Source organism: Mobula birostris, chromosome 1 (assembly GCF_030028105.1).
Source record: "Mobula birostris isolate sMobBir1 chromosome 1, sMobBir1.hap1, whole genome shotgun sequence".
Classification (NCBI taxonomy): Eukaryota; Metazoa; Chordata; class Chondrichthyes; order Myliobatiformes; family Myliobatidae; genus Mobula; species Mobula birostris.
The window spans coordinates 97,946,106-97,973,865 of record NC_092370.1 but is presented as its reverse complement, the minus strand read 5'-3'; the positions used below and the strand labels follow the sequence as shown (position 1 = coordinate 97,973,865).

The 27,760-nt window shown below is 37.8% G+C and overlaps 1 protein-coding gene across 1 annotated transcript in view; it reads right to left on the bottom strand.

The window, feature by feature from the left end:
• adgrb1a (adhesion G protein-coupled receptor B1a) overlaps positions 1 to 27,760 on the bottom strand; it is a 289,509-nt gene that overhangs the window by 36,568 nt on the left and 225,181 nt on the right. The window contains exons 18-19 of the mRNA XM_072259584.1: positions 7,735 to 7,906; positions 1,542 to 1,637 (exon numbers count right to left, since the gene is read on the bottom strand). Coding sequence (XP_072115685.1) covers positions 1,542 to 1,637; positions 7,735 to 7,906 — 268 coding nt within the window. The remainder of the gene's footprint in view (positions 1 to 1,541; positions 1,638 to 7,734; positions 7,907 to 27,760) is intronic.

Below are 27,760 nucleotides of genomic sequence, written 5' to 3'. Positions count from 1 at the left end.
TAACAAATTACGAAGGGAAGGCAAATTCACTGCGTCAGTGTAATCTTCTCTTCAAAAAGAACATTGGAATTAAGGATACTATTTGGCATGAATGTGAGAAAGGTACTGAATGTAAGCTATCTAACACCCATCTTATGTCATAGATATGCAAACTTGGGGAATCTTTTTGGGAAGAAATCATCTGATATATATAGTTATTCATCAATCTATAGACATTCAATTTGCAAATTTTCACTTGTAACACTGGCTCCTTAGAGTCTATTCCTTCAGCTTACAATGCCATGTTTTGTTTTAATGAATTGTGTCTAACTCGACAGCACAGGAATACTCACAAAGCATTTCACCCACTCTTCTTGACTTATACAATGTCACTTAATGAAATATTTTTCATTAACTTTCTCTCACATAAACAATGAATGATTGATTTTGTATACAACCTTAAATCTTCAATGTTGTAATCATTTCCTGGACAGCATCCAAGGCCAACCATTAACATTTTACAGGGCATTAAAAGAGTAATTGCAATGCAAGTCAAATTCTCACTAAAAATCAATAAATTCCAATGTCACAATATTTACTTACACAATTAACCCAGTTAGATAAACGCTTCATATAATGTATTACAGCATTGTGAACTAGTGCAAAGTGGATGCCAATGATATTCCATTTATATGACATGATTATTGAAGATATATTGCAGCTGACAGAAACCAATAATCAAATACGTGAATTTGCCTCTTATTCTTATCATTATCTTTAAACTTCCAATACGGTTGACACCACACTAAGTTTAAAGCAGAGTAATAGATTGTTTGGTGCAAGAAGATAAGAAGATATTGTCAGGTTGACATTTCCTCTGCTTTTCTGTTTCCCCAAGTTGAGTTTCATCATACCCAGCATTTTGGGAAAAATATCCAAACTTCAAGCAACAACTGAAGAAAGATCAATTGCAAGATTGACAAGACTGGCCCAATTTTCTGTTCCATTTTGTTGTTCTATTGTGCCTTTTGATGTTTTAGCTTGTTTGCACTGTATTTCAGAAAAAAATTATTTTTGGTCTCCATCCCAATCTATTCATGGCATAAATCCATATGAAGGGTCTCAACCTGAAACAATAATTGTCTATTTCCCTCCAGAGATACTACCTGACTGCCAAGTTCTTCCAGCATTTTGTGTGTTACAATGATTACTAGGCCTAGGTTTGCTACAATCAGCAGGAGATGCAAACCACAGTAATTGTTACTTTGCACATAACATGCAGTTTCAGCAACAGATACCTTTTGCAAATTACTAATATAATGTTAAATTCTGCATGTAAATATACACAAATAGGAACAAACAAGACCTCCAAGATGCATCAGTCTATTGCATTTACCAAATCACCTACACTTTACACCCAACATTAGTCAGATCATCTTCTAAGACAACAATCAAAATTCCTCACCAAACCTGCCAGAGTATGTTATATGTCTAACCATCAATTATTCAAAGGATGCAGGTAATCATTCAAAGTATCTTATTTTAAGCAAAGCAATCTATACCATTAACTGTGCATGTCCATTCTGAAACGAACCCCCAGAGTCTCCATTTCCCTCTTCTTGACGATCTACAACTCTACATTTCACTGCATCTTGCACCTGTGAAGGGAAATGAAAACTTTTGGTTACATTAAGTATTAATAAAAGAAGAAAGAAAAGCAAAATCAAATAGGAAAACTTTAAAGTTTATTCATTAGTTTCTTAGCAAAGATTCCTGGTGAAGAAAGAAGAAAGGTTGTTCCTCAACATAGCTAGACTGAAATAGTTCACAATTTCAAGACTTCAAGCCTCACCAACAATACCCACTTCTTCAATGCTGCTGAACATTTTCATTTGAAGGATTCCATGAGTCCCAAGCCATGCTGGCTATCTAACAAAATGGCCTCCTTTCTGCTAATTTCCATTTAAATAACAAGCACTACCTGAAGGAGTTATTGCGACCAGCAATGTGAATTATTTTCCATATTCAGATTTTAGTTCAGTGTGATTCAATCACTTTGCCATCTGAACTAGGAGTAGGAAGAAAATGTGACATCTTGCTGTGAGTGTTAGAAATAGATCATGTAACCAAAATTAAGTTTTAATATAACATCCCAAGACCCATTGTAAAGGAACTGCAATGTGATAAGGAAGCCTACAAGTAAGACAAGTTTTTTGTGACCTTGCATATGAAGAATAAAATCTGGAATTCACTCTCCAAAATGTTATGGATTTTGGTTGAACTGAAATTTTCAAAGCTGAGATGGAAAGACTGCTGTAAGTTCAGGGAATGAAGGGCTTTACATGAAAGAAAGGTAGACACAATTGAGCAACAACTAACCCATTTTCTAACTGAGTAGTGAAATAGTTTTTCTGAGCTAAATGGCCTACTCAAATTGCTATAGTTCTTACTTGAACTTCTCACTGCAATGCTTTCAGCTTAGCAATACAAAACCTTTCCTACATTTCCACTCAATTGCAGTTGAATTCAGGATAGAAGTGAAAGTGGCAGAATACCAACATATCTTCTCTAAACGCCAAATTCGACACTTCCAAATCCACTGAGATGTAGCTGAGAACTTCAAAATGTAAGGCAGCACACCATTACAAATCAGTCCACTGTCGATGGTATTAATGACATTACAAGTGACGTGTTTCTCAAGTTCCATTCAATTGACTTCCGTAAAATTGAATTTCAGAAATGCATACAATATATACGTAAGTGCTGCTCGGCAGCAGCCCTTCTCTCCTTTCATCTTCTGATATGTTCCTGAAATCTTATTTGAAATAACGCGTAGAGATAACTTGACATTCATTTTAAATGGGAAACAATGAAAACCATCAAATGAATGCACTTAAGTAATGCCTGTTTATGGCAATGAATACAGGTTTCGCTAATTCTTCCTATCAAGGGATGGTGAGTTTAAAGGGAGCGCACGTCTCTGCGAGGATCTCTAAAAGGAAGAGTATTTACACAATTCCATCTCTCAATATGTCTCACTGTGTCATGCACATAGTTATTTGGTGAATATCACGAGCAGGTAAACACAGCAGACTGTGCATGGTAACCGTATGGCAAAACAGGAACAGGAGTAGGCTATACAGGCTGTCAAAACTCCACTTCCACCAATCTCCATTTTCCTTGATTACCTTAGTCTCCAAGAATCTAAGTGTTTGCCTTGAATGTATTTAGTGGCTCAGCACCCATAGTCCCCTTCTAAATAAAGACATTTATTTTATTCTCAACCCACATCCTTCAGATTCAGAGGTGAACATGTTGCAAACTGAGACAATTTCTTCTCATTTCATTCCAATATGGCAGAATCCTGAGACTATCATCAGTGCTTCCGGAATTGCTAACCAGAGTAAAGTCCCAGTTAGTGAAAGAGATATTGGTAATGTTAGCTGAGGAAAGAAGATTGCCCAGAAAATGCAAACTACATTTTCAAATATTAAATCATGAATGCCTCTCAAAGAGCTGCATCCTTACTACATAGATCTATTTCCACCTTAAATATTTCCACATTATGTCTTAATTATCTCTTTAGACAGTCTATTGCCCACAGCCTCCTTTATCTACTGAGAAAGAAAATAGGTCAGTATTTTACTGAAGCAAAATGGGTCACAGCTCCTCTGAAGGAGCAACATTCCCATCAAGTATGACCGAGGATTCAGCAAGAGTGTATTTTGAAGGAAATGGATGCTTTCTTCAAACCAAATTGTTCTGATTCAGAGGCAAACATGCTGAATCTGAGCCAAACTGTGAAGATATTGGTTCGTGCACAGACAGCTTTTGAGAATAGTTGTCTGTTAAATAGTATATGCAAGTTCATTGAACATTTTTGCAAAGATGGAAACAAAAATGTTGACAAACATTGTATGGAATTTCATCAATTCTCTCCCACACCAGCGCACTCATCTCCCACCAGCTCAGGAAGAGGTTGATATACTATCTTTCAATAACTATGCAACTGTCACATATTTTGTAAAAGTAATAAAATAAAAATTGGGAAGTGTTAGAAATTTTAAAAAATCAAAATGCTCAACACATCAAACAAGGAACTGAAAAGTTAACATTTAACATGTCAAGGGCTGTGAAAATAAGTGGTCCTTAAATGCTACATGGTGTGATTTCCTGCAGTGCTTTTTGCTTCACTTGGACAACTTGGCTGATGTATAGAAGAGCCATTCTTTGTCAATGGACTAAACTTTAAGCATTGGTTGTCAATAGACAGATTATTCATCCATAGGGAAGATAGCAAGGACAACATTCACATGCATAAAGGTCAGCAGGAACTAATGGATCAAATCAGGAATAGGAAGCAAAGCTGACATTGTTTTTTTTATTTCTCCATGGTTCTGAGGCCAATAGTTCCACATAATTTAAGTTAACTCAATGTAATTATCAAGGGAATTTATTAATTTCAGTAAATTTAAAAATGATTTTTTTGCAACATTCAAGTTATAGACTGATTATTTGATAAACTTGGATTTAAATGATCGTGAAATACTTCAAAAATTGATTTCACTGTATAGTGCTGCTATGAGTCACTTTCAAATGCACACATTATTTTCATTATGCCAACATTTTGATAGACAAGAGTTCAAAATTGGGGAGAATAGCATATAACTCATCACTTAGAACTGAAACAGAATGGTTTCAAAATGTCTGGTTTGCTTATTTCAATTCAAATTCATGTGAGTTGTCAGAAACATTTCAATCAATGTGAAAAAATGGCATCAATTTATCCCAAAGTAATGCTTGAGAGCATTCCATCTCAACCTTCACGTAAATGCTACTCCACTAAGATACTGTTCTGTGTAATCGACTTTACAGACTACACAATGCTAACAAAGGAAGATAGATATATGTTACTTCCCAACAGATACCAGATCAAAGAGGGAGACACTTGAAAAGGCCAGTTGAAGCTTGATGTAGATTTAAGGTAGATTTTAAGAAAGAAATGGAGGTTGAACCATGGAAGATTTGAGAAGAGTGCATTCCAAAATATGATGCTTGAACTAAAGAAAAAACTTCAGATTGGCCAATGAATAAGAGTCCGCACTTTCTCTTCCATTGCTCATCACTCTGTTCTTCTCCTCTAAGTTCAAATGTCCACCATAAAGTTATATTCCATCATTGTAAGATACATCCATCACCTCAAATGATGTGAGTCTGTAAGTTTGCATCAGTCTGTAAGTTTTTCCTCTTTATCCAGTTTATATGCAAGGCCACAGGGACAAGGATTCAGAGTACAATTTTGGACAAAATTATAGATTTGGAGAATGCTGGCTGTGGCTGAATGGGATAAGTAGGTTGAAAACACACTGTAAGAAGGGTAAAGAATTTGTAAGGAGAACTGAAACTACTGGGTATAGTCTTCCCAGTCTTAAGTCCAAAACAACTTGAGCACATCATATGCCTTTCCTTCAAGAGAATACACAATGTACTAACTTTCTACATATCAAAGATATCAACTGTGTTCAAAATAAAACAATAGTTACTATTAGTTTTCAAGTAATCTGTTTATTCATAGAAATAAGCAAATTCGTATTGTTCTTACTATTATGTAATATTCAGAATAGGAAAGGTACAGAGCATCAATCTATAAATGCTATGTGACGGAAAGAAACATGCATCAAAATCCACATAGGACTCTTAGTATCCAAAAGGTTCAAGAAAATATTTTTACTTGAAATCTTTATAAATTCCCTTCCTTACATGAATACCATTTTTCCTTACTTCAATTTTGCTACCAGCAATTGGATTCACTGGCATTCAAATTGTTATTCAAATGACACTGGATCAACATGTAATCAAACCCTTTAAAATAATTTGTTTTAATATCCTGCTTTTAATTTCAAACAAATAAGGAGCATAATTTATGCAACATATTTTCCCCCTGTAAAGGATTTATGTATTGGAAATACTACAGCTTAATTTTCGCAATATACCTATAAATACAAAACTAAAATCATCATTAATCAATAATATCAATGGTTTGTCCACTATCAGACCCAAACATTATTCATACCATCATACTACCAGCTATTATGTTCAGTCTGAGATCTAGTTTGTACTAAGAAACACTAATAAGGAAGTGCAATCATTTAACAAGTCTCACAATAAAACAGTTGGTTTTCTAACTTTCACAAATGTACATTGACACCAGCTCACCTTCCCAGTTACAAGAGCACTTACACTAAATTTATAGCTGTCACATCACATTTATTGATGCATGATACCAATATGTTGTACATAGAAAACGTACATGCCATTTAGCCCACAGATAAAATTTATAAAATTGATGTTCCACACAATTCTCCTACTTCATTCCAGATTATTAGTATAGCCCTCCTTACTTTACCCTCTCAGGTACTTATTTAGTTCTCCTTAAATGTGTCTATGCTCGTCTTTCCAACTAATGCATGTGGTTGGCAGGTCTAAATTCTTACTACTAAAAAAGTAAACCAAGTTGTTCCTCAAATACTGATTGCATATATTATTGATTGTCTTATAATGTTGGCCCAAATTTATATATATATTATTCTGATGTACTCAGAGGAGGTATTAATTAACAGACTGCCAACACCCTGAATTAATATGATTTTTTGAAACATACTCAATTTAGACACACACAGACACACACATAAATAAATGTAACCAGGTAATCTCTCTCTCTCACACACACACACACACACACACACATATAGAAATATTATAAAAATGCTGCCCTTCCACAGGCATTAACTAAGCTATTGTAATATCACATTATTACAGTAATATTAAATTAATGCAAGTGAAATAAAAAAGATTTTAAAAATACAAGTATTTCACACAATTCACTTCACCAGTATTTTCCCATTCACGGCTATTTTCTCATCTCCATTTGCTGTCATCTATAGTTTATTTTTAATACTTTAAATTTAACGTAACGCAAAAGCATTTTGAATAATTTCCTCTTTTCTAGATTCAAATATTGTTGCACATCTTCAGTTATCAGTATTTATCAAGAAGTGGAACTGATAAATTTAAAAAGTCCCCAGAAATTCATTCTTAGATGGTAGCACCAAACAAGCTTCATAATCATGGTATCGCTACGTCTATATTCTACACGTTCAATGGAAAGAATTTTGGAGGAAGAGTACGAATTACTAATGCTACTATATAGTATGTTTAAGCTCTTATCAATGGGAGGGAATTTCTAGAAAGTGCTTTAGAATAATACAGACTGTCAAAGCCACGTGGCAGATTTGAACAAGCATGACTTAAAGTTATTCAACCGAGTATTCCCACAAGAACAATATTATCAGTACCCCACACACTGGAACAAAATAACCTTTCTGTGCCGAATAGCTTTTTATTTGGAATCAAGTAACCAACTTCCCTCAAATTATTCAGTTCAAATGTTATAAACCTCCTGATTATTAGAAGCATAACATCAAAATCCAAGATTGCCATCATAAACAGTGGCAGGATTTTTTTTATCTGTTTCTATATTTCTGAAGCACATAGAAGATATCACAACCAGAATTGAAAAGGAAATACATGCAAACTGAACACAGTTTTGACATTAATCGTTTTTCCCCATTTCTATTTGCTTTCCAAATACATATATGTAAACAGATCTCTGCAACATTTCCCACATGTAAGCTTCAATCCTCTAATCCATTATCCCCGACCCCTTAATTTCACATGTATTTCCATGTGACATACCTCTCTTCTCAAAATGCAGTGGACCATTACAATGACAAAGCCTTCCAAAGAGTCAAAGACTGCAAAGAGGATTTGAAATAGAGCTGATCTTCGATCTGTGATGGCTAAGACAGCAGACATCCAGGTCAGAGCTAAGAGTGGGAGAACAACACAAGAGCTCCACAAAGATGCCCTGCAAAGAGAGAAAGCAAAATGTCAGGTAGAAAATGTGAACTGAGCTCTAAATATTAGATCAACTTTATTCACAAAGGGTGTGGTTTCATAATAAAATTCAAATAAAGGGGAAATGCTAAAAAATTACTACAATTTAAATAAAAATCCCCAATGTTGTGAACTATTACCAATGATCATGCAAATTCCAATGTGTAAAAAGAATGAAAAAGCAATCCTTGGTTGTTTGCTGAAAGGTTTACATTTATTCCATTGACATTAACAATAAACAGTTCAGCTTGGTCAAGATACTTAATTTACACATTAACTTGCTCTATGAGAAAGGCTGTTCCTCACTTGCAATATTACACATTTAAAATGCCTTTTAATTGCTTTGTTAAACTAATTGGTCCAATGCCACCTAGAGTTTCATAAAACTGTGTAATTATTTTGCACACAATACACTTGAAAACATTTTGAGAAGAAAATAACAATCTGTCATTACCAGCAATGAGATGCATATAATGAAAGGACGTGGGAGAAGATGTGATCTATCAAATATACATCCTGCAACTTTAACAAACTCTGCTGCAATCTTATTATACCTCCTGAAAAAATAGTAACTGATTATTTTCTTTACACCTTCCTCAATCCTAAAAAGTATGATTCTCATTCTGTTTCACTGCAGAAAAGTTGAATTTTGCTATCTTAACTGCAAGTTCAAAATAAATGAACAAAAGACAGGCTTTAAGTAGTTTAAACATGTACAATTCAAATGCAAATAAATAAAACTGCAACTTTTGATTTAAGAAATCATGTTTTGATTGGCACATCCAAACATACAATTAATAAGAATTTAGATGATTGGCAACAAAGTAGCAGATTTGTAGTGCTCAACTTCGTTGAATCTGGTGGAGAGATTTTATGAACCCAGCTAGCCTCAGGTTGGTTGGGCTGCCATCAAGGCAAGTCTGTTTTAGTTTGAATACTTAAAATGTCTGCCTAAAATGTAAACTTAACATTTAAAAACACATAGTTCCCACTGACACGATGCATGGGGAGAGGCAAAGTTGTGGGAAACAGGTTTGTGATCAACCATTCTGGGATATGGAACACAATATTAAAAATGCTTTGGAAACATTTGCTTACAGGTCCTGCCATATCACAAGAAATCTCTGATAAAGCAATTCATCAAAATGATTTTCATTTATATGATGTACAGTCTTTTATAGCTTGCAGATGGCCACTTACGGCCATGGAAATATTGTTCAAGTGTGGCATTGAAAACACGCAGCCAAAATACATAAAGCAAACCTTCATAAAGAGAAATGTGATAATAAAGTTAATCTGATTTACGTAAGGTCACTGAAACATGCACGCCCCTATAATTATTTTTTCTGTATTTTATTTCCAAATAAATGGAGATTTTTTTTTTCAGTTCAATATCACATATGAAAGACAGCACCAGGAAATGCTGCACTCTGTAAATACTGTACTGAGCAGAACAGCCTGAATAAATTTCCAGAGTGAGACTTCAATCTGCAATCTTTTATCTTTGAGGTGAGGGTTCCATGGCTTTACCTGCAACACACTCAAAATGCTTGAGTAACTTAGCAATTCAGGCAGCATCCACAATGGAGAATAAATTGTGAATGTTTCAGGCAAAGACCCTTCATCAGGTCCAGAAACGTCGACTGTTTATTCCCCTCCATAGATACTTCCTGTCTTGCTGAGTTCCTTCAGCATTTTGTCTTGTTGCTCAAAATTTCCAGCACCTGCAGAATTCTCTTATGTTCATCATTTCACCTGAACATTTTTAAAGTTTCTTGCTATCTCAGGGAATCTATCAAAATGTTGAGACAGATGGTTGCAAGTTCAAACCTTTAGCAAATAAAGCCGGCCAATGTGTTGGTTTACCATTGCAATGCAATGTTGGAGGTGTCTGTTCTTGGATGATGTGTTAATTCAGGGTCTTGTTACCTTCTTTACATGGATATGAAAAAAAGGCATCAAGTGAAGGTGGTTATGTTTAACTCTCTGTCAAAATTACTATACAAATCATCACAGTTTGTGACATCCTGTTCATGATAGTTAGTGCACATTTCCTTTTTCACTTCTCCCTGTAAGAGTGAATGCACTTCAAATGGTTCTCCACAGTCTACAAAACACTTTGAAAAATGTGGGGAAAAGGTATTTATTTCATTTTGATTAGTGAGGATGTTTCTTGAATACTAATGGTGTCAAAGGGTGTGAGGAAAGGCAGGACAATGGGGTTGAGTGAGAAAATAAATCAAGAGTGGCAGAACAAACTTGATGGGCCAAATGGCCTAATTCTGCTCCTATGTTTTATGGAAACCCTGCAAATACGGATTTTCTTTCTTCTCGAAGAATACAAATAATAACTAATTAAGGATTGTACCATAAATATTTTTTCCTGCAAGAAAAATCACCTTATAACAAGCAATCACACAAGAAAGTCATCAATCTCTTCAGCATATTCACAATGTTACTAAAATGCATTTTTGTCCTTCAATGCCATCAACAAACATTGTGGTTAAAAACAGGAGAAAGAAAATGCATGCATTCAACAAATTAAGATGGTTAATTATCTCAAACAACAAAATGGTTCTGATTTGGGTCATAGGAAGCATCTCAGCATGTGTGCTTCTATTCAGGCTAGTCCTTACACCTTCTGGTTTTGTAATTATTAACTAACAGCTTTCTTTAAAATGCAAACTTAAAATAGCTCAGGGCATCAAGTATCAGAGGTCTGAATGAACAAGAAATCAGGAGGGTGAGAAGCAGGCTAAGAAATGAATCGAAATACACTGAGTCTTTCAAATGCGAGGTAGAGAAAGAGGAAGCCAGAAAAGACTTCAAAAAGAAAAACAGCATCAAGGAAAATATGTATCTACTTAAAATTTCCAATAAAAGACATGAAAACAAATTGCTCATATATTTAAATGTTAACTACCTATATAAGAAAGGTTAATTAGTAATCATTAATAACAATTACATGGATAAAAGGGTACTTGTGCAGTTAATTACTAAACTGATCTGTTGTTGGCAAGTGTAACAGACAATTAACTCAGCAACATTATGAATATTACAGGAAAGTGGAGGGTGATATGCTATTTTCAGAATTTGCAAGCTACAGAAAAATTCACAATCCCTGAGATAGATTCTCCTCCTCACAATTTAATAACCAACTTGTACATCTGTGACTGTGTGCAATTTTTCCCCCAGCCCCAATTGCACATTTCTGAAGATTGCTAAGGGATGTAAAAATCAAATGCCCAGGATTGGCAAGATGCCTGTCAAATTTCATGTATCTAGGATTTTTATTCTTAAAGTTTGTCAAAGTTGGCGAGGATGCAGGATCAAAAGCACTCGATTCCATTTTAGCAGCAGGTTGAGATCTCCATGCTACAAGAACACTTGTCCTTTTCTCTTGGCAGCTAATTGAGTCTCATTGCCAGGCCTGGGAGAGGTAGTTTCTGGCTATTCTTCAGAGGATTTCATCTTGCAATTTTTGCTCTCACATTCATTTACCTCCGGGCCAAAAGCCTTATCTAGAGGGAGAAGTTTAAACACCAAATAAAGAAAAACCTCAGGAAAATCCTGAGACTAGACCCTAGTAGGATGAAGTCACAGGTAGAACATTATCAGTACATTTGTACTTCCAGTATTATTGCTCTTTGTTTAAAAAAAAATCTCAGTATGATACTAGTAATGAAATGTTATATAGCACTTCTGAATGAATAAACTGGAAATGCTTAAACTTGGCAATGCACAAGCTTGGATAAGACCACTAGAGTCTATCTAACAGGGCCCTAATGATTGTTAAATTATGCTGGTTGTTGTACTTACTTGCAAAGGAATTTTACCCAAGTCCATCTGATGTCTTTTTTGTACTCTTGCTGAATCCAACATTTGCTGTACACTGAAATCAAATGTTTATACATGATGCCCTCACTGTCATATTTGAATTTAGCCAACTGTGATTTGCAAGAGCTGTCTGTAATGAGTAATGAACATTCTTTGGTTGTACATTCAAGATAATGGTGTGATGAAATGAGACACCTTTGTGGTCAAACAATAAATTGTTCTGCTTCCTACTCTTAAAGACATTATTGAGCAGCCAGAGATCACCATTCTGTTCAATTTTTTCACCACAACAATGGCTCATTTCCAAGGATGACTAGCACCATATCACATCTTAAAGGGCTGGGTAGAGAGATGCACTGTAGCTGAAATAGGTGCAGGCAGGTGACGTGGAGCTGGTAACTGAGCTGGGCATACCCTGACGGCTGGCATTATAACTTCACAGATTTACAGCATTAGCCAGAAGGTGGAAAACATTAAAGATTAATTTGCTGGGGCCAGGACATGAAAACACTTCAGCAGAAAGCAGTGGGAGGAAACAGGTTTGAAGGGCCCAAGTCTGAGGACTCATTGGATGTATCACTATGGGCTCAACCACTTGAAAATTGAACCCGTCTTCCCAACCAACACCATCTCAATGCATTACACCCTGACAAAATGCTCACTAATAATCACCATGAATTAATATATATCACTCGCCTCTGTGTGCTCCGTAACATCTGCTGTCTCAACACTGCTGTTAAATCTCAGAACCATATTTTACAGCTTGCATATATCAAGTATGCAGCTATGCCTGTTATGTTGCCCTTGCCCCACAGTGCCTGACAGCTTTCGCTCTTTTGCTGCATAAGATGGTGCATAACTGGAGGCATCAGTGCTACGTGACAGGAACATACAGTAATGACCATCACTGGAGCAGGCAGTGTATAGCTTGTTACTGGAAGATGATGGTAACCAGATGACAAGTTGGTATCCTCATTTTCATCTTTTTCACACCCTCTACACCTTTCATCCCACAGTAATCTCTTTTATAAGCAGAAAACAACACAGGCATGGAACTCTCTCCTTCCATCACCCACTCAAAATAATCTCACACTGTCCTCCTTCACACCTTTATAGGCATCCGTTAGTCTCATGAGACCGTGGATTTGTGCCTTCGGAGGTTTCCAGGGCGCAGGCCTGGGCAAGGTTGTATGGAAGACCAGCAGTTGCCCATGCTGCAAGTCTCCCCTCTCCACGCCACCAATGTTGTCCAAGGGAACATCACACTGTAGAGAGTCATAATTTATCATCTGGATAGATGGTAGTAGAAGGGTGAATCTGAAGACACATAGAACATGTCAACAACTCTACTTCAATAGTTCATACAGGCGGCACATCTTTAGCTACAGAAACTTACAATTTAGCTTAAAGCAGGGGTTCCCAACCTGGGGTCCACAGACTCCCTTGCCTAATGGTATTGGTCCACAGTATAAAAAAGTTTGGGTACCCCTGACTTAGAGGATAGTTCTGATACAATGTGAGTCATTGGGTACACCTGGCTTGCAGGAGGAAGAGGACAACGTTGGTAGGAACTTAACCATTGGGTGAGGCTATGTACTGCAGAGCACATTGACCTTGCACCTTATTGTTTACCTGCACTGCACTTCCTCTGTAGCTGTTGCACTTGATTCTGCATTCTGCTCCTATTATACCTTGTTCTCCTTCAATGGACTGTGTAATGATTTAATCTGTATGAACAGTGTGCAAGGCAAACTTTTTACTGTATTTCAGTACATATGACAATAACAAACCAATTCCAATTCCAAAATTCAATGCAGCTGCTGGGTTTGGTACAATGGAAGCCTGACTGAAAGGAACCCAAGATATACAAGTGCTGGCTGGCCTCAGCTAAGCTGCCACTGAAGGATTCAACCAACACCATGTTAATGTGGTGCAAGCCCAGAATTTCTCACACAAGTTCACATCAAAGCTGCGGAAGGCAATAATCTAAGGGTTTGCATTTTGTAATACCACTCCAATATGTTCTCAGGTTGCTCAAGGTGAAAAAAAAACACAATGAACTACACAGACTGGTAACATTATGACTATTGCTATAGGGATACTGAACTTAGCCTGCATAGCGGACTGTGCCATGTCACACCTAGATGATGTTGGAAGGGCACAGTTCTTTCTTATGTACATCTTTGAGATGGCTAGCGATGCACAAAAGCTAGCAAGAATATAGTCAGTGGCTTGCTGTGCCAGGCTAAATCTCATAATCCATGTGCAGCCATATGTTTCAACTCAACATAAAATGCACATTGTAAAACTATAGTGAAAATACACTGACATGCTCCCAGCCACAGTGACTTTGGCATCCAAAACTAAAGCAGTATCAAAGCTAAAGCTAAAGAGGATCGAATAAAGCTTGTAACATGTATCCCATTTCAACAAGTGAGTCTTTTCTGTAGAGCAGCTGTTTATAAGGCAATATTAAAGGTCCCTGAAGAATCATGGTGGATTTCATCTTAATAGCCCCTCTCCTCCCTCTCTCTTTCAGAGTAATCTGTGCCATTTTTTCATTCTTCCAGTCACAGTGCACTCCAAGGGGAATATTCCTAATTCAGGCATGTCTCATGAAGAAACTTGAATTGAAGATACAATATTTCAGCCATGGACATAACACCCTCAACAGACTTTAATAATGTTATTGGCAATAGCTGAGCATTACAGTTGTCTAAGTGAGAGAATCCTAATGATTAACATCCATATGACAAAAAAAATTCTCTTCCTTCGAATTCTGCTGCATGTAGCTCAAAAGAATATCAAGCCCATAATTACTTTTCTGTGTGATGGATTAACTTTATCTGTAGTGAAAATATAAGATGGGATCACTTGCAAATTCAGAAACGTTAATGGCAGAAAACAAATGAAGCTGCTCCCATTTTATTTCTCCGCTAAAGAAGTCTATGATATTGAAAGAAAAATAAATTATGCATCTTATTACTGAGACTCCTGCTCTATCTCTTTTGCCTTCCAACCACTCAGCTTCAAAAATGTGCTCCAGGGTCACATAGCTTCAATGTTAATGAGCCGCTCTAAACAAAATCTTCTATCCACAGGGAAGGACAACTCTGACAGGACCCATTCAAGAAAATACCTCAGCTGTCAGATAACTCCAAAAATGACACTGCCTAGTTAAGCTGAACAATATATGAGATGTGTCAGGAAACCTAACATGAAATGTTTAAATGAGCCAAGTGAAGAAAATGATTGAATTTCCTATAATGCAAATAATTACATTTCTACTTGCATCTGTTTAAAAGACAAATTTCAATAGAAAACAGTGAAAAGTGGTCTTGAATTTCCACAAGGGCATTCCAGAACTTTCACCAGATACAAAAATCTTGGCAAACTAGATGATCCAGTACCTTAGGCTATTTCTATCTTTTTTGGAATTTGTTATTTTCATATAAAATCAGACATAAAAAGGCTGAAGGCACAACTTATCCAAGTGTCACATTTTAAGTCATTCAGTGGTTAAATCTAATTTTGTTTATTTCCCAACTTTAATATCACATGAGGGATGCCATTCATAATACAGCTGTCCATGAGGTTGCATGCAAAGACTGCTGGAGCCAGATTCTTACCTGAGGAATCACTCAGATTAAATGACAACTTTTTTCTCAGGTCAGTGACAACTATGGGCAAAATGGAGTTAACTGGAATTTCTCAGCCATTGTACTTCCCTTACGTAGTAATTGTGCATATATGGATTTTTCAATTATAACAATGGATTATTTTGCTTCCAAATTCTCATCATTTGTCAAAACTCTTCCCCAAATAAAAATCTGGAGTTAAATTCATTACTGCTCCACCTGGTATACAACATAAACTGTGGGCAGGGTGAGGAGATACCATCCACATTGGAACATCATACATGCAGTAGGACAGTATATCTATTTTGGAGGAATAAATGACTGACTGACTAACAGGAAACAAAGAATAGGCATAAATAGGCCTTTTTCCACTTGACGATGAGTGATGTGTCACAGTTAACAACGCTGAAGGGCTCATCTTCATATGATTGATTTAAATTGCATTGATAAAGACAACAGAAATGATGTTAAGTAGGTCAACTGAATGGGTAAATGTGGCTAGATGGAGTACACTGAAAGAAAATGCGACCTTCTGCATTTTGGAAGTAAAAATTAAATATATTATCTAAATGATGCAGAACTTTGAGATGCAGACAAATCTTCACAAAGCAAAGCAGGTAAAGCAAGTAGAACCAACAAAATGATTTTTTTTATTGTAAGCGGAATTGAATACAAATCAGGAAATATATTTTCAGTGATGATGAGCATTGTTGCAGCTTTGGCTCCTTTTTAAAGGAAGGATGGTAATGAGCTGAAAGCAATTAAGAAAATACTTACCAGACCTTGCCCAGGTTATTATAGTTGTCTAAGCTATGCTTGTAGAAGGCTATGGTGGTTAGAAGAATGAGAAGTATCTTGATTGAAATATGCAGATGCAAAGGGATCCAGATAGGACAGGGGTAAAAAAGATGTTTCCTCTCGTGGGAGAACATAGAACTTAGAGCTAAAGGTCATTATTTAAAAATAAAGCCTATTTAAGAATTAAGTAAGACAAAAATATATTCTGAGTGCTTTGAATTGTCCTTCTCAAAGGTAGGTGAAAGGAGAGTCTGAAAATAATGTAAAAACAGATGTAGATAGGTTCATGATTAAGAAGGGATATAATTTATCAGCAGCAATTAAGAGTGAGTGTGCAGTTGACTTCACAATCGATCAGCCATGATCTTACAGATAGCAGAGCACAACTGAGGACCAACTGATTTATTCCTGACCTTAAAAATGCTTTGGGTAAGTTTCTCTTTCTTCTTTTACTATCATGCAGTGTGCTCCTCTTGCATGATGTGCAAAGTTGGGGTGTCCTCCAGTGTCCCTGATGACTAAACTTGAGAGAAGTGCACCTGGCTGCAGCTCCTTGCAGACCATGTAGGGAAATGCAGCTGGATGACCTACACATCATTCAAGAGAATGAGGAGTTGATTAATAGGAAGGCAGTCACACCTAAGTTGCTGTGGCAGGTAGCTGGGTGACGGTCAGGAGGAGGAGAGTAAATACACAGATTATGAGGAGTACCACTGTGGCCGTTCCCTTCATTAATAAGTATACTACTTCTGATACTTTGTGGGAGGGAGGAGAAGCCGAACTGAATCTAGTACTTAGGCAATGAACCTGGTCAGATGATAGATCTCTTAATGAGCAATGAATTTAAGACAGTGACCACAACTCCCTGACCTTTAACATAGTACTGGACAATGATAGGAACAGACGGTGTGAGACAGTACTTTACTGTACTTAATTCTGGGAGGTCTAAATATGATGCTAGGAGGCAGATACTTGGGAGCGTAAATTGGGAACAGACGTTCTTGGGGAAATGTATAATGATGATCTGAAGGGTGTTTAGGGAGCTCTTGCAAGGGGTTCTGGACATGTTTGCCCCACGAGGCATGAAAGGTAAGGAACCATGGCTAACATGAAAGATGGACATTTAGTCAAAGAGAAAAAGGAAGCACATTTAAGGATTGGGAAGCAACGATCGGACAGGGATTTTAAGAGTTACAAGATAGCCAGGAAGCTTAAGGAGGGTCTCAGCAGAGCAAGGCAGGATGCCAAATTGGACTAAGAAGTGACAGATGGAGTTCAATCCAGAAAAGTGTGAAGTGAAACACTTTTGAAGGTCAAATTTGATGGCTGAGTACAAATTTAATTGCAGTATTCTTAGCAGACTGGAGGAAAAGAGGGATCTTGGGGTCCACATTCATAGTTGCTGCATAAGTTGGTAAGTTGGTTAAGAAGGTGTGTGGTATGCTGGACTTTATTTCTCAGGGGGATATGGTTTAAGAACCACAAGGAAATGTTGCAGCTCTGTAAAACTCTGGTTAAAATACAGTTGAAGTACTGTATTAATTCCTGATTACCTCCTTATAGGAAGATGTGGAAGCTTTAGGGAGGGTGCAAAGGAGATTTACCAGGATGCTACCCGGATAAGAAACATAGAAACATAGAAAATAGGTGGAGTAGGCCATTCGGCCCTTCGAGCCTGCACCGCCATTTATTACGATCATGGCTAATCATCCAACTCAGAACCCTGCCCCAGCCTTCCCTCCATACCCCCTGATCCCCGTAGCCACAAGGGCCATATCTAACTCCCTCTTAAATATAGCCACTGAACTGGCCTCAACTGTTTCCTGTGGCAGAGAATTCCACAGATTCACCACTCTCTGTGTGAAGAAGTTTTTCCTAATCTCTGTCCTAAAAGGCTTCCCCTTTATCCTCAAACTGTGACCCCTTGTTCTGGGCTTCCCCAACATCGGGAACAATCTTCCTGCATCTAGCCTGTCCAATCCCTTTAGGATTTTATACGTTTCAATCAGATCCCCCCTCAATCTTCTAAATTCCAACGAGTACAAGCCCAGTTCATCCAGTCTTTCTTCATATGAAAGTCCTGCCATCCCAGGAATCAATCTGGTGAACCTTCTTTGTACTCCCTCTATGGCAAGGATGTCTTTCCTCAGATTAGGGGACCAAAACTGCACACAATACTCCAGGTGAGGTCTCACCAAGGCCTTGTACAACTGCAGTAGTACCTCCCTGTTCCTGTACTCGAATCCTCTCACTATAAATGCCAGCATACCATTCGCCTTTTTCACCGCCTGCTGTACCTGCATGCCCACTTTCAATGACCGGTGTATAATGACACCCAGGTCTCATTGCACCTCCCCTTTTCCTAATCGACTACCATTCAGATAATAATCTGTTTTCCTATTTTTGCCACCAAAGTGGATAACTTCACATTTATCCACATTAAATTGCATCTGCCATGAATTTACCCACTCACCCAACCTATCCAAGTCACTCTGCATCCTCTTAGCATCCTTCTCACAGCTAACACTGCCGCTCAGCTTCGTGTCATCCGCAAACTTGGAGATGCTGCATTTAATTCCCTCATCCAAGTCATTTATATTGTAAACAACTGGGGTCCCAGCACTGAGCCTTGCGGTACCCCACTAGTCACCGTCTGCCATTCTGAAAAGGTCTCGTTTATTCCCACTCTTTGCTTCCTGTCTGCTAACCAATTCTCTATCCACATCAATACCTTACCCCTAATACCGTGTGCTTTAAGTTTGCACACTAATCTCCTGTGTGGGACCTTGTCAAAAGCCTTTTGAAAATCCAAATATACCACATCCACTGGTTCTCCCCTATCCACTCTACTAGTTACATCCTCAAAAAATCCTATGAGATTCATCAGACATGATTTTCCTTTCACAAATCCATGCTGACTTTGTCCGATGATTTCACCGCTTTCCAAATGTGCTGTTATCACATCTTTCATAACTGACTCCAGCAGTTTCCCCACCACCGACGTTAGGCTAACCGGTCTATAATTCCCCGGTTTCTCTCTCCTTCCTTTTTTAAAAAGTGGGGTTACATTAGCCACCCTCCAATCCTCAGGAACTAGTCCAGAATCTAACGAGTTTTGAAAAATTATCACTAATGCATCCACTATTTCTTGGGCTGCTTCCTTAAGCACTCTAGGATGCAGACCATCTGGCCCTGGGGATTTATCTGTCTTCAATCCCTTCAATTTACCTAACACCACTTCCCTACTAACATGTATTTCACTCAGTTCCTCCATCTCACTGGACCCTCTGTCCCCTACTATTTCTGGAAGATTATTTATGTCCTCCTTAGTGAAGACAGAACCAAAGTAATTATTCAATTGGTCTGCCATGTCCTTGCTCCCCATAATCAATTCACCTGTTTCTGTCTGTAGGGGACCTACATTTGTCTTTACCAGTCTTTTCCTTTTTACATATCTATAAAAGCTTTTACAGTCAGTTTTTATGTTCCCTGCCAGTTTTCTCTCATAATCTTTTTTCCCCTTCCTAATTAAGCCCTTTGTCCTCCTCTGCTGAACTCTGAATTTCTCCCAGTCCTCAGGTGAGCCACTTTCTCTGGCTAATTTCTATGCTTCTTCTTTGGAATTGATACTATCCCTAATTTCTCTTGTCAGCCATGGGTGCACTATCTTCCTTGATTTATTCTTTTGCCAAACTGGGATGAACAATTGTTGTAGTTCATCCATGCAACCTTTAAATGCTTGCCATTGTATATCCACCGTCAATCCTTTAAGTGTCATTTGCCAGTCTACCTTAGCTAATTCACGTCTCATACCTTCAAAGTTACCACTCTTCAAGTTCAGAACCTTTGTTTCTGAATTAACTATGTCACTCTCCATCTTAATGAAGAATTCCACCATATTATGGTCACCCTTACCCAAGGGGCCTCTCACGACAAGATTGCTAATTAACCCTTCCTCATTGCTCAAAACCCAGTCCAGAATAGCCTGCTCTCTAGTTGGGTCCTCGACATGTTGGTTCAAAAAACCATCCCGCATACATTCCAAGAAATCCTCTTCCTCAGCACCTTTACCAATTTGGTTCACCCAATCTACATGTAGATTGAAGTCACCCACTATAACTGCTGTTCCTTTATTGCACACATTTCTAATTTCCTGTTTAATACCATCTCCGACCTCATTACTACTGTTAGGTGGCCTGTACACAACTCCCACCAGCGTCTTCTGCCCCTTAGTGTTACGCAGCTCTACCCATATCGATTAGAGAATATTTCTTATTAGGAAAGGTTGAGAAAGCTGGGGCTTTTCTCTTTGGATCAAGGGAGGATGAAGAGAGACGAGAGAAATATATAAGATGGTAAGAGGCATAGATAGAATTGATAGCCATTGCTTTTTTCCCAATGTTGTGCTGGCTAATACAAGAGGACAAACCTTTAAGGTGAATGAAGGAAAACATGGGCAGGGGTGTCAGAGGTAGGCCTTTTCCTTAGCATAGTGAGTGGCAAGTGCATGGAAAACGCTGCCAAGGGTGGGGGTAGAAGCAGATACATTAGTGACACTTAAGAGACTGTTTGCTGGGCACGTGGATGAAAGGAAAACGGACGGCTATGTAGGAGGGAAAGGTTAGATTGATGTTGGAAGAAGGCAAAATTTTATAAAGCACTGGTGAGGCGTCACTTGGAGTATTGTGAGCCAGTTTGGGCCCCTTATCTGAGAAAGGATGTGCTGAAACTGTTCGAAGGAGGTTTACAAAAATGATTGAATGGCTTGTCATATGAAGAGTGTTTGATGGCTCTGAGCCTGTATTCACTAGAATTCAGAAGAATGAGAGGTGATCTCATTGAAACCTACTGAATGGTGAAAGGCCTTGATAGAGATGATGTGGAGAGTATGGTTCCTATGGTGGGAGAGTCTAAGACCAGAGGACGTAGCCTCAGAATAGAGGGGTGTCCTTTTAGAATGGAGATGAAGAAGAATATCTTTAGCCAGAGAGTGGCAAATCTGTGGAAACCTTTGCCACAGGCAGCTATGGAGGCAAAGATTTTATGTATATTTAAGGCAAAGGTTGATTAATTCTTGATTGGTCAGGGCATGCTAGAACACGGGGAGAAAGCAGGAGATTACAGCTGAGAGGAAAATAGTGGAGCGTTCTCGATGGACTAAATGGCTTAATTCTCCTCCTATATCTTATGGTCTCATGCTGTAAACAGTCAGCAATATTGTGTATTTAATACTTCAGTAATATTTGAATAATATTGTAAAGACATTGGTGCCTTAAGTATTCGTAGTTGTTTATATTATTAATTACAGTTGTATGCACGAAGTACGTGAATGACTACACACCTGTTGAAGCCAACCAAGACATCGGTGTTAAAAAATGTGCAGCAATACATTCAGGTTTCAAGAAATCACAGCATGCTTCCTTCGCAAGAGGAGAAGACACTTGAGTTTCAAAAAAGGCAAGAAATAGATAGAATTCACAGGTTCATAAAAAGTGAGCATAGGTGATAATAATAATAATAATAATAAATAAAACCAAGAGAAATGGCTAGCTACTTCAGAGAGATAGACTTGTTCAATTGCACAAAAGATAAATGGATTATGTATTCTGAATGACTTGAGCAGTATCTTGAAGCAAATAGAATAGCCAATGAGAAGCGAGTACCAGTTTTGCTGAGTGTAATAGGTTGGAAAGCACAAAGATTGCTTAGAAGTTTGACTCTTCCAACCAAACCAGATGAAATGAGTTTTGATAATATATTAAAAGTAATGCAGGAACATTTAGAACCAAAACTAATGTTGATCACAGAATGCTTTAGGTTTTATAAGCGGAATCAAAAGGAAGGGGAATCTAATTCAGCTGAATAGAAGAGATTATCAGAACATTGGCAGTTCACTAATGACCTTAATGGTGCACTGAGGGATCATTTACTTGCAAAATGTTACAAGAAAGCATTCAAAAATAGCTCCTAACTGAAGCACAACTTACATTTAAGAGAGCAGATAAAATAGCTGTATTAATGGAAACAGCAGAGAGAGATGCAATCGAGTTGCAGTCAGTGTGAACAAATTTGCAATGTCCAAACAGAAAACTGCCTGGCCAACAAATAGTGTTATCATGGTGGCAGGGGCTTACATACACCATACATATGCAGATTTAAAGGTGAAGACAAAGAGCATGTCGGGCAACAAAAATAAATGGACTGCGTAGGGAAAAGGAAATGATAAATATCAAGCAGGAGTTCAAAAAGAGCATTAATTTGCTTGCTGTTGATGAAAAATTTGCTAGTGATGACAGTGACACAGAATTGAGTAACCTTGAGATCTACAGTATGAAAACTAATAACAGGCAAGCAATATGGTCACAGCAGAAGTGAATGGCAAGTTAATTAAAATAGATTGGACACTGGCTCGGCTGTTTCAGTTATTCCACAAAGTGAGTTTGAACAGCATTTCAAAGATACTGAACTGAAGCCTGCAGATATTCAACGAGGAAATTACTCTGGAAAAAGGATGACTCCTGTGAGAATGACATTTGTAGCAGTGAAATACAGCAACTTTGATGTGTGTGGCTTGAATTTCCAGCATCTGCAGAATTCCTCGTGTTTACGTTTTTTAAAAAAAAACAGCAAGCCACATTGCACTTGTATGTGGTAAAATCAGGAGAGGCAGCAATGTGCGGGCATGTGCGCTACATCCCCTGCAATAGAGTCAACTAAAAGGTACTGGGTGATGTCACAGCGTTGTTCAAAGATGACATTGGAAAACTCATATGTATCAAGGGTAAAATAGTGTAAATGAAAATGCCACACCCAAGTTTTGCGAAGCCCGTCTGGTTCGTTGTATCATCTATGGTAAAGTATCCAGTGAGCCAAATCACACGGAGGCAGAAGGAATTCTTTCGAAGATTAACTGGAGACCATGGGCAATGCCACTGGTCCCCGAAGACAAGAAGGATGGATGATTTTAAGGTCACCATCAACCCAGTAGTGAAAGTAGATTAATACCCTCTGCCCAGGATAGTGGATATCTTTGCCATCCTGTCTGGAAGATAACAATTCAGCAAAGTGGACTTGCTGAGGCCTACCTACACACAGACTTGAAAGAGTCCAAAGTGTTTCTCACCATAAACACTCCCAAAGGGCTCTATTGTTTTAAAAAGCCTATTTTGGAGTAGCATCTGCACTTGTACTCTGGCAGAAAGGTGTAGACCAGGCGCTGCAAGGCTGCCCAGGCACTCCGAAGTATCTGCATGATATCATTGTTACTGGTAAGAGTGACAAGGAACTTTACCAATCTCAAGACAGTGTAAAGAAGATTTGATGATTTTGGGCTCAGAGCATGGCGCAACCAATGTGAATTCTTTAAGCCAAGTATCACTTACTGTCATCACGCCATCAATGCACAAGTATTACACAAGTGCACTGAGGAAATTCAAGCAGTGGTGGATGCCCCAAGGCCAAAGGAAATATCACAGTTGCAGTCATTTTTAGGATTTGTCAATTACTATAATAGGTTCCTGCCAAACCTCGCTACTATTTCCTCCCCTTGAACTCATTACTAAAGATGGGGAAGAAATGGCAACGGACAGTGAGAGGTGGCTTTCAAAAAGGTAAAGTTGACTTCAGACACTGTACTTATATATGATGATCCACATCATCCAGTGAAGCTTGCCTGTGATGCCTCGCCTTATGGTAAAGGTGCAGTCATGTCACATGTTAGGAGTGATGGAGGTGAAGGCTTTGCACCACTTTCCCTTACCACTGCAGAGAAAAATTACGCACAGATTGACAGACAGGCTTCAAGTCTGGTTTGAGGTATAAAATGTTTCAAGCAGTATTTGTATGGGAGAGAGTTCACCCTCATTACTGATCACCTACCACTACTGTCCATTTTCAATTCACAGAAGAGTGTAACACTAACAACCACATAAGGAATGCAGAAATGGACTCTGTTACCAGGAGGCCACAAATATACGATAGCATTCAAAAGGACAACTAATCACGGAAGTGCAGGTGGATTCTCCAATTTACTCTTGGGAAGGAAATACCTGAAAAATTTACAAAGAGAATACCCTCTTGACATAATCTTCCTTATGCAAATCAGAAGTCTATTATGGCAGAGATGAACCAAAGAGAAATCAGAAAAGACCCCATACTGTCTCAGGTTTTCATGGCCACCCAAAATGGTTTTAATGTGTGGCAGATATCACAGTTCCCACATTTTACCAGCACCGTGATGAACTTTCCTTTGACGATGGTTGCCTTACATGGCGATTCAGAGTTGTTGTACCTCCTGGAGAGCTAAAATATTTGAGGAGCTACATGAGGCTCAAAATAAAAGTGTTAGCTCTAAGCATTATATGGAGGCCTGGGATAGATCAGCAGATCAAGCAGCTTGCCATGTACTGATCAGGATGCCAACACGTCCAGAAGATGTCAAGAACAGTGCCACTTCATCCCTGGGAATAACCTGCATTGCCCTCGCAGAGGTTTCATGTTGGTTTTGCCAGACTATTCACAGACACAAATTTTTTGCTGCAAGTATCTACAAAATGCCCAGAAGTGTTCCCAGTAGCCTTCACTGCAGCCTTGCACACTGTTGATGTGTTGAGATAACTCTTCTCAAAGACTGGTGTTTGAGAGCACTTAGTCAGTGGCAATGGGTTACAGTTTCAGTCATTTCTGAAGATGAGCGGAGTAAGAAATATTATGTCTGCACCATACCACCCAGCTACAAATGGCTTGGTGGAAAGGTTTACCCAGAGTCTAAAGAACGTACTGCGAGCAATGTCAAAAACATACATACACACACTGAATCAGAAGCTCGCCAATTATTCCAATGCAGCACACTCCATAACCAAAAACTCACCAGCCACGCTACTCCTGGGTTGTCCCTTCATTCGCATTTGGATCTCATCAAACCCATTCGCAGAAGGAGTGTGCAGGACAAACAGCTGAGGCAAATTGGAGACTCCTCAAACAAAAAGATTCAACGTTTCACTCCTGGACAAGCAATCCTGGTGAGGAACTACAGAGCTGGTCAAAAGTGAGTACTTGGAAAGATTAAAGTCAGAACCCGACCACTCTCCTGCATTGTGGAGATTGTGTCTGATATCATCTGGAGATGACATATTGATCAGTTAAAGAAAACAGAGTTAATCGTCAGAGAAGAAAGGTTGCCAGAGCTGTCAGAACCATTTCCTGCAGTCTCAAGTCAACTCCCACAACTATCATGGAGAAGGCCGCAGAACGTGAGATTGTTTCACAGTCAAATGTCTCACCTGCCAAGCAGAGAGATCCCTCTTTTCAGGAAAGACGTTATCCCACAAGAGTAAGAACACCAACACAGCGATTATATTTCTCAGCCTGATTGGTACAATTTAAAATTCTCTATACTGTGGATGTCTATTAGTTGTATTTATATTTTACAGTATACCATATTCACAGTGTATACACACACACACACACACACGTATTACATGTCTCAGAGGATCTGTCCTGGGCACAACATAATGATGCAATCACAAAGAATTAGCCAGTGACTGATGAACTCATGATCACTACCTCACTATTTTGGTCTCTTTATGCATTATTTTTTATATATTTCCTATTGTAACTTATAGTAATTTTTAAAATATTGCACTATACTGCAAAATAACATATTTCAGAGATGATAAGCCTGATCCTGGCTCTGATTCTAGTCCCTTACATATCCCACTTCCATTGATGTACCATTGTCCAGGCACCAATTGTTGAAATTCCCTTCAAGTTTTTTTTCCTTTTTGCCTCTATTTCCACTTTAAGATTTTCCTTAATATTCGTCAGGTTGCTGTCGAATGCTTGTCTGATTACACTCATTTAGCATCTTGACATCTTCCTAAGATACAGGAACAACATAAATGAAAACTGCGATTACCCAATTTAAGCCTTCAATGGTAGAAATGCCTTTTGTTTTCCAATTGGTAGCCTGAGGTAAATGAACACTCTGACCAAATCCCATGGTCTTAGCTGTAGGGGTATAAATAACCTGGGTGGAAGATGATGATTAACTGGCACAATAATAGTGTAATGCATTGTAATATGAAAATATACAAGGCAATGAAGCCATTTGGATTAATACAAGTTGATAGAACTGCATTGCTTGGTTTAGAATGAAGAATTATTGCCTCTTAAAAAAACTGTAATGACTACATTTACTGCATTTCAAGTGTGAGGAAAGTTTCATCACTGCACGGTAGTTAGGTTTAAACTCAGTTTGGAAATTAGTACCACCTCCACAATGGAAGGGGATAAATAGCCAACTGGATTGATGATATGTATGGCCGCTCAAAGCTTTCATTAAGTGATAATGAGTGATGTCAGCAAATCTGAGATCATACTACTGTTAAAGTATCATACAATTTCATTTTCTGCACAAGATGATTTTTTTTAAACTTTAAAAAATTAACAACCCATGCATGCAATGTGCTCAGTAAACCAATAATTAACTATTGGTATGTCCTTCAGAAGACAGAATTAAAATCAAGTATTGAAATTACAAGAACTAACATGGCATTACTGGTGACTGTAGCCGATACTTCAGCTGAAGATATAACTCCACACTTGGAACATTTGAGCGCCATACCGTAAAGGGGAACTGTCATCTGACTGGAATTAAAATTAAAAGACTGAAACAAAAATTGAACTTTAACACAAAAATCAGAGACAAATAATACGCATCCAGAAAATAAAACTTCATTAAGATTCTTCATTTTGTCAGTAACTTAAAACATATTTACACATACAGACAAGTCCAAAAATCTACTTAAAATGACAAGCAACATTCCATATTTCCTTGATGGGAAGCAAAGCTTCATTGGAAGGCAATGAAGTTCCAAATTTACACCATTCAAAAACTTAAATTTTAGATATTTCAGATATAATTGAAATATTTTCCCTCAAAATTTTTACTTGGCATTTTTGTCATAAATATATTCCCATGTAATTATACGAATGTTCCTTTGAAATTTGACTTTAAAAAATTTTGTAAGACAACATCCTTTTTATCTGTCATGCCTTAATTCCAATTATACTTATAAATCATGTTATTTTCCCTCAGTAAGATGTGATGTACACTAATGTGCATATATTTAGGTTTTAAATTATGAGTGACATTTAATACTACATTGTTACAATGGAAGGTTTCAAACTTCTTACAAATTATAAAAAAAACTATTATGATCTTCCTATTTTTGCTATATTTTGTTGGTCTAAATGATGCTCAATATGTCACTGCATTTGATGTTCTTATGTTACGAATCATGCAGTTTTCCATGATTTAGGTAAAATTTGATAGGCATCTGGATAAGCATAGACCAACAAAGAAAAAGCAAGATGAACTTGTGAAAGAGACCTCATAAAGGTACGTCATAACCAATGTGGTATGTGTCAAATCTGCTTATAGTTGCCACTTGATATAGGGCAACAAGGATGCAGAGAGCAAGCTTCTACAAATATTAAGGTTTTAATAATTAGGGCATTTTTTTAAAAAGTTGATTGAGGAATAAGTATTG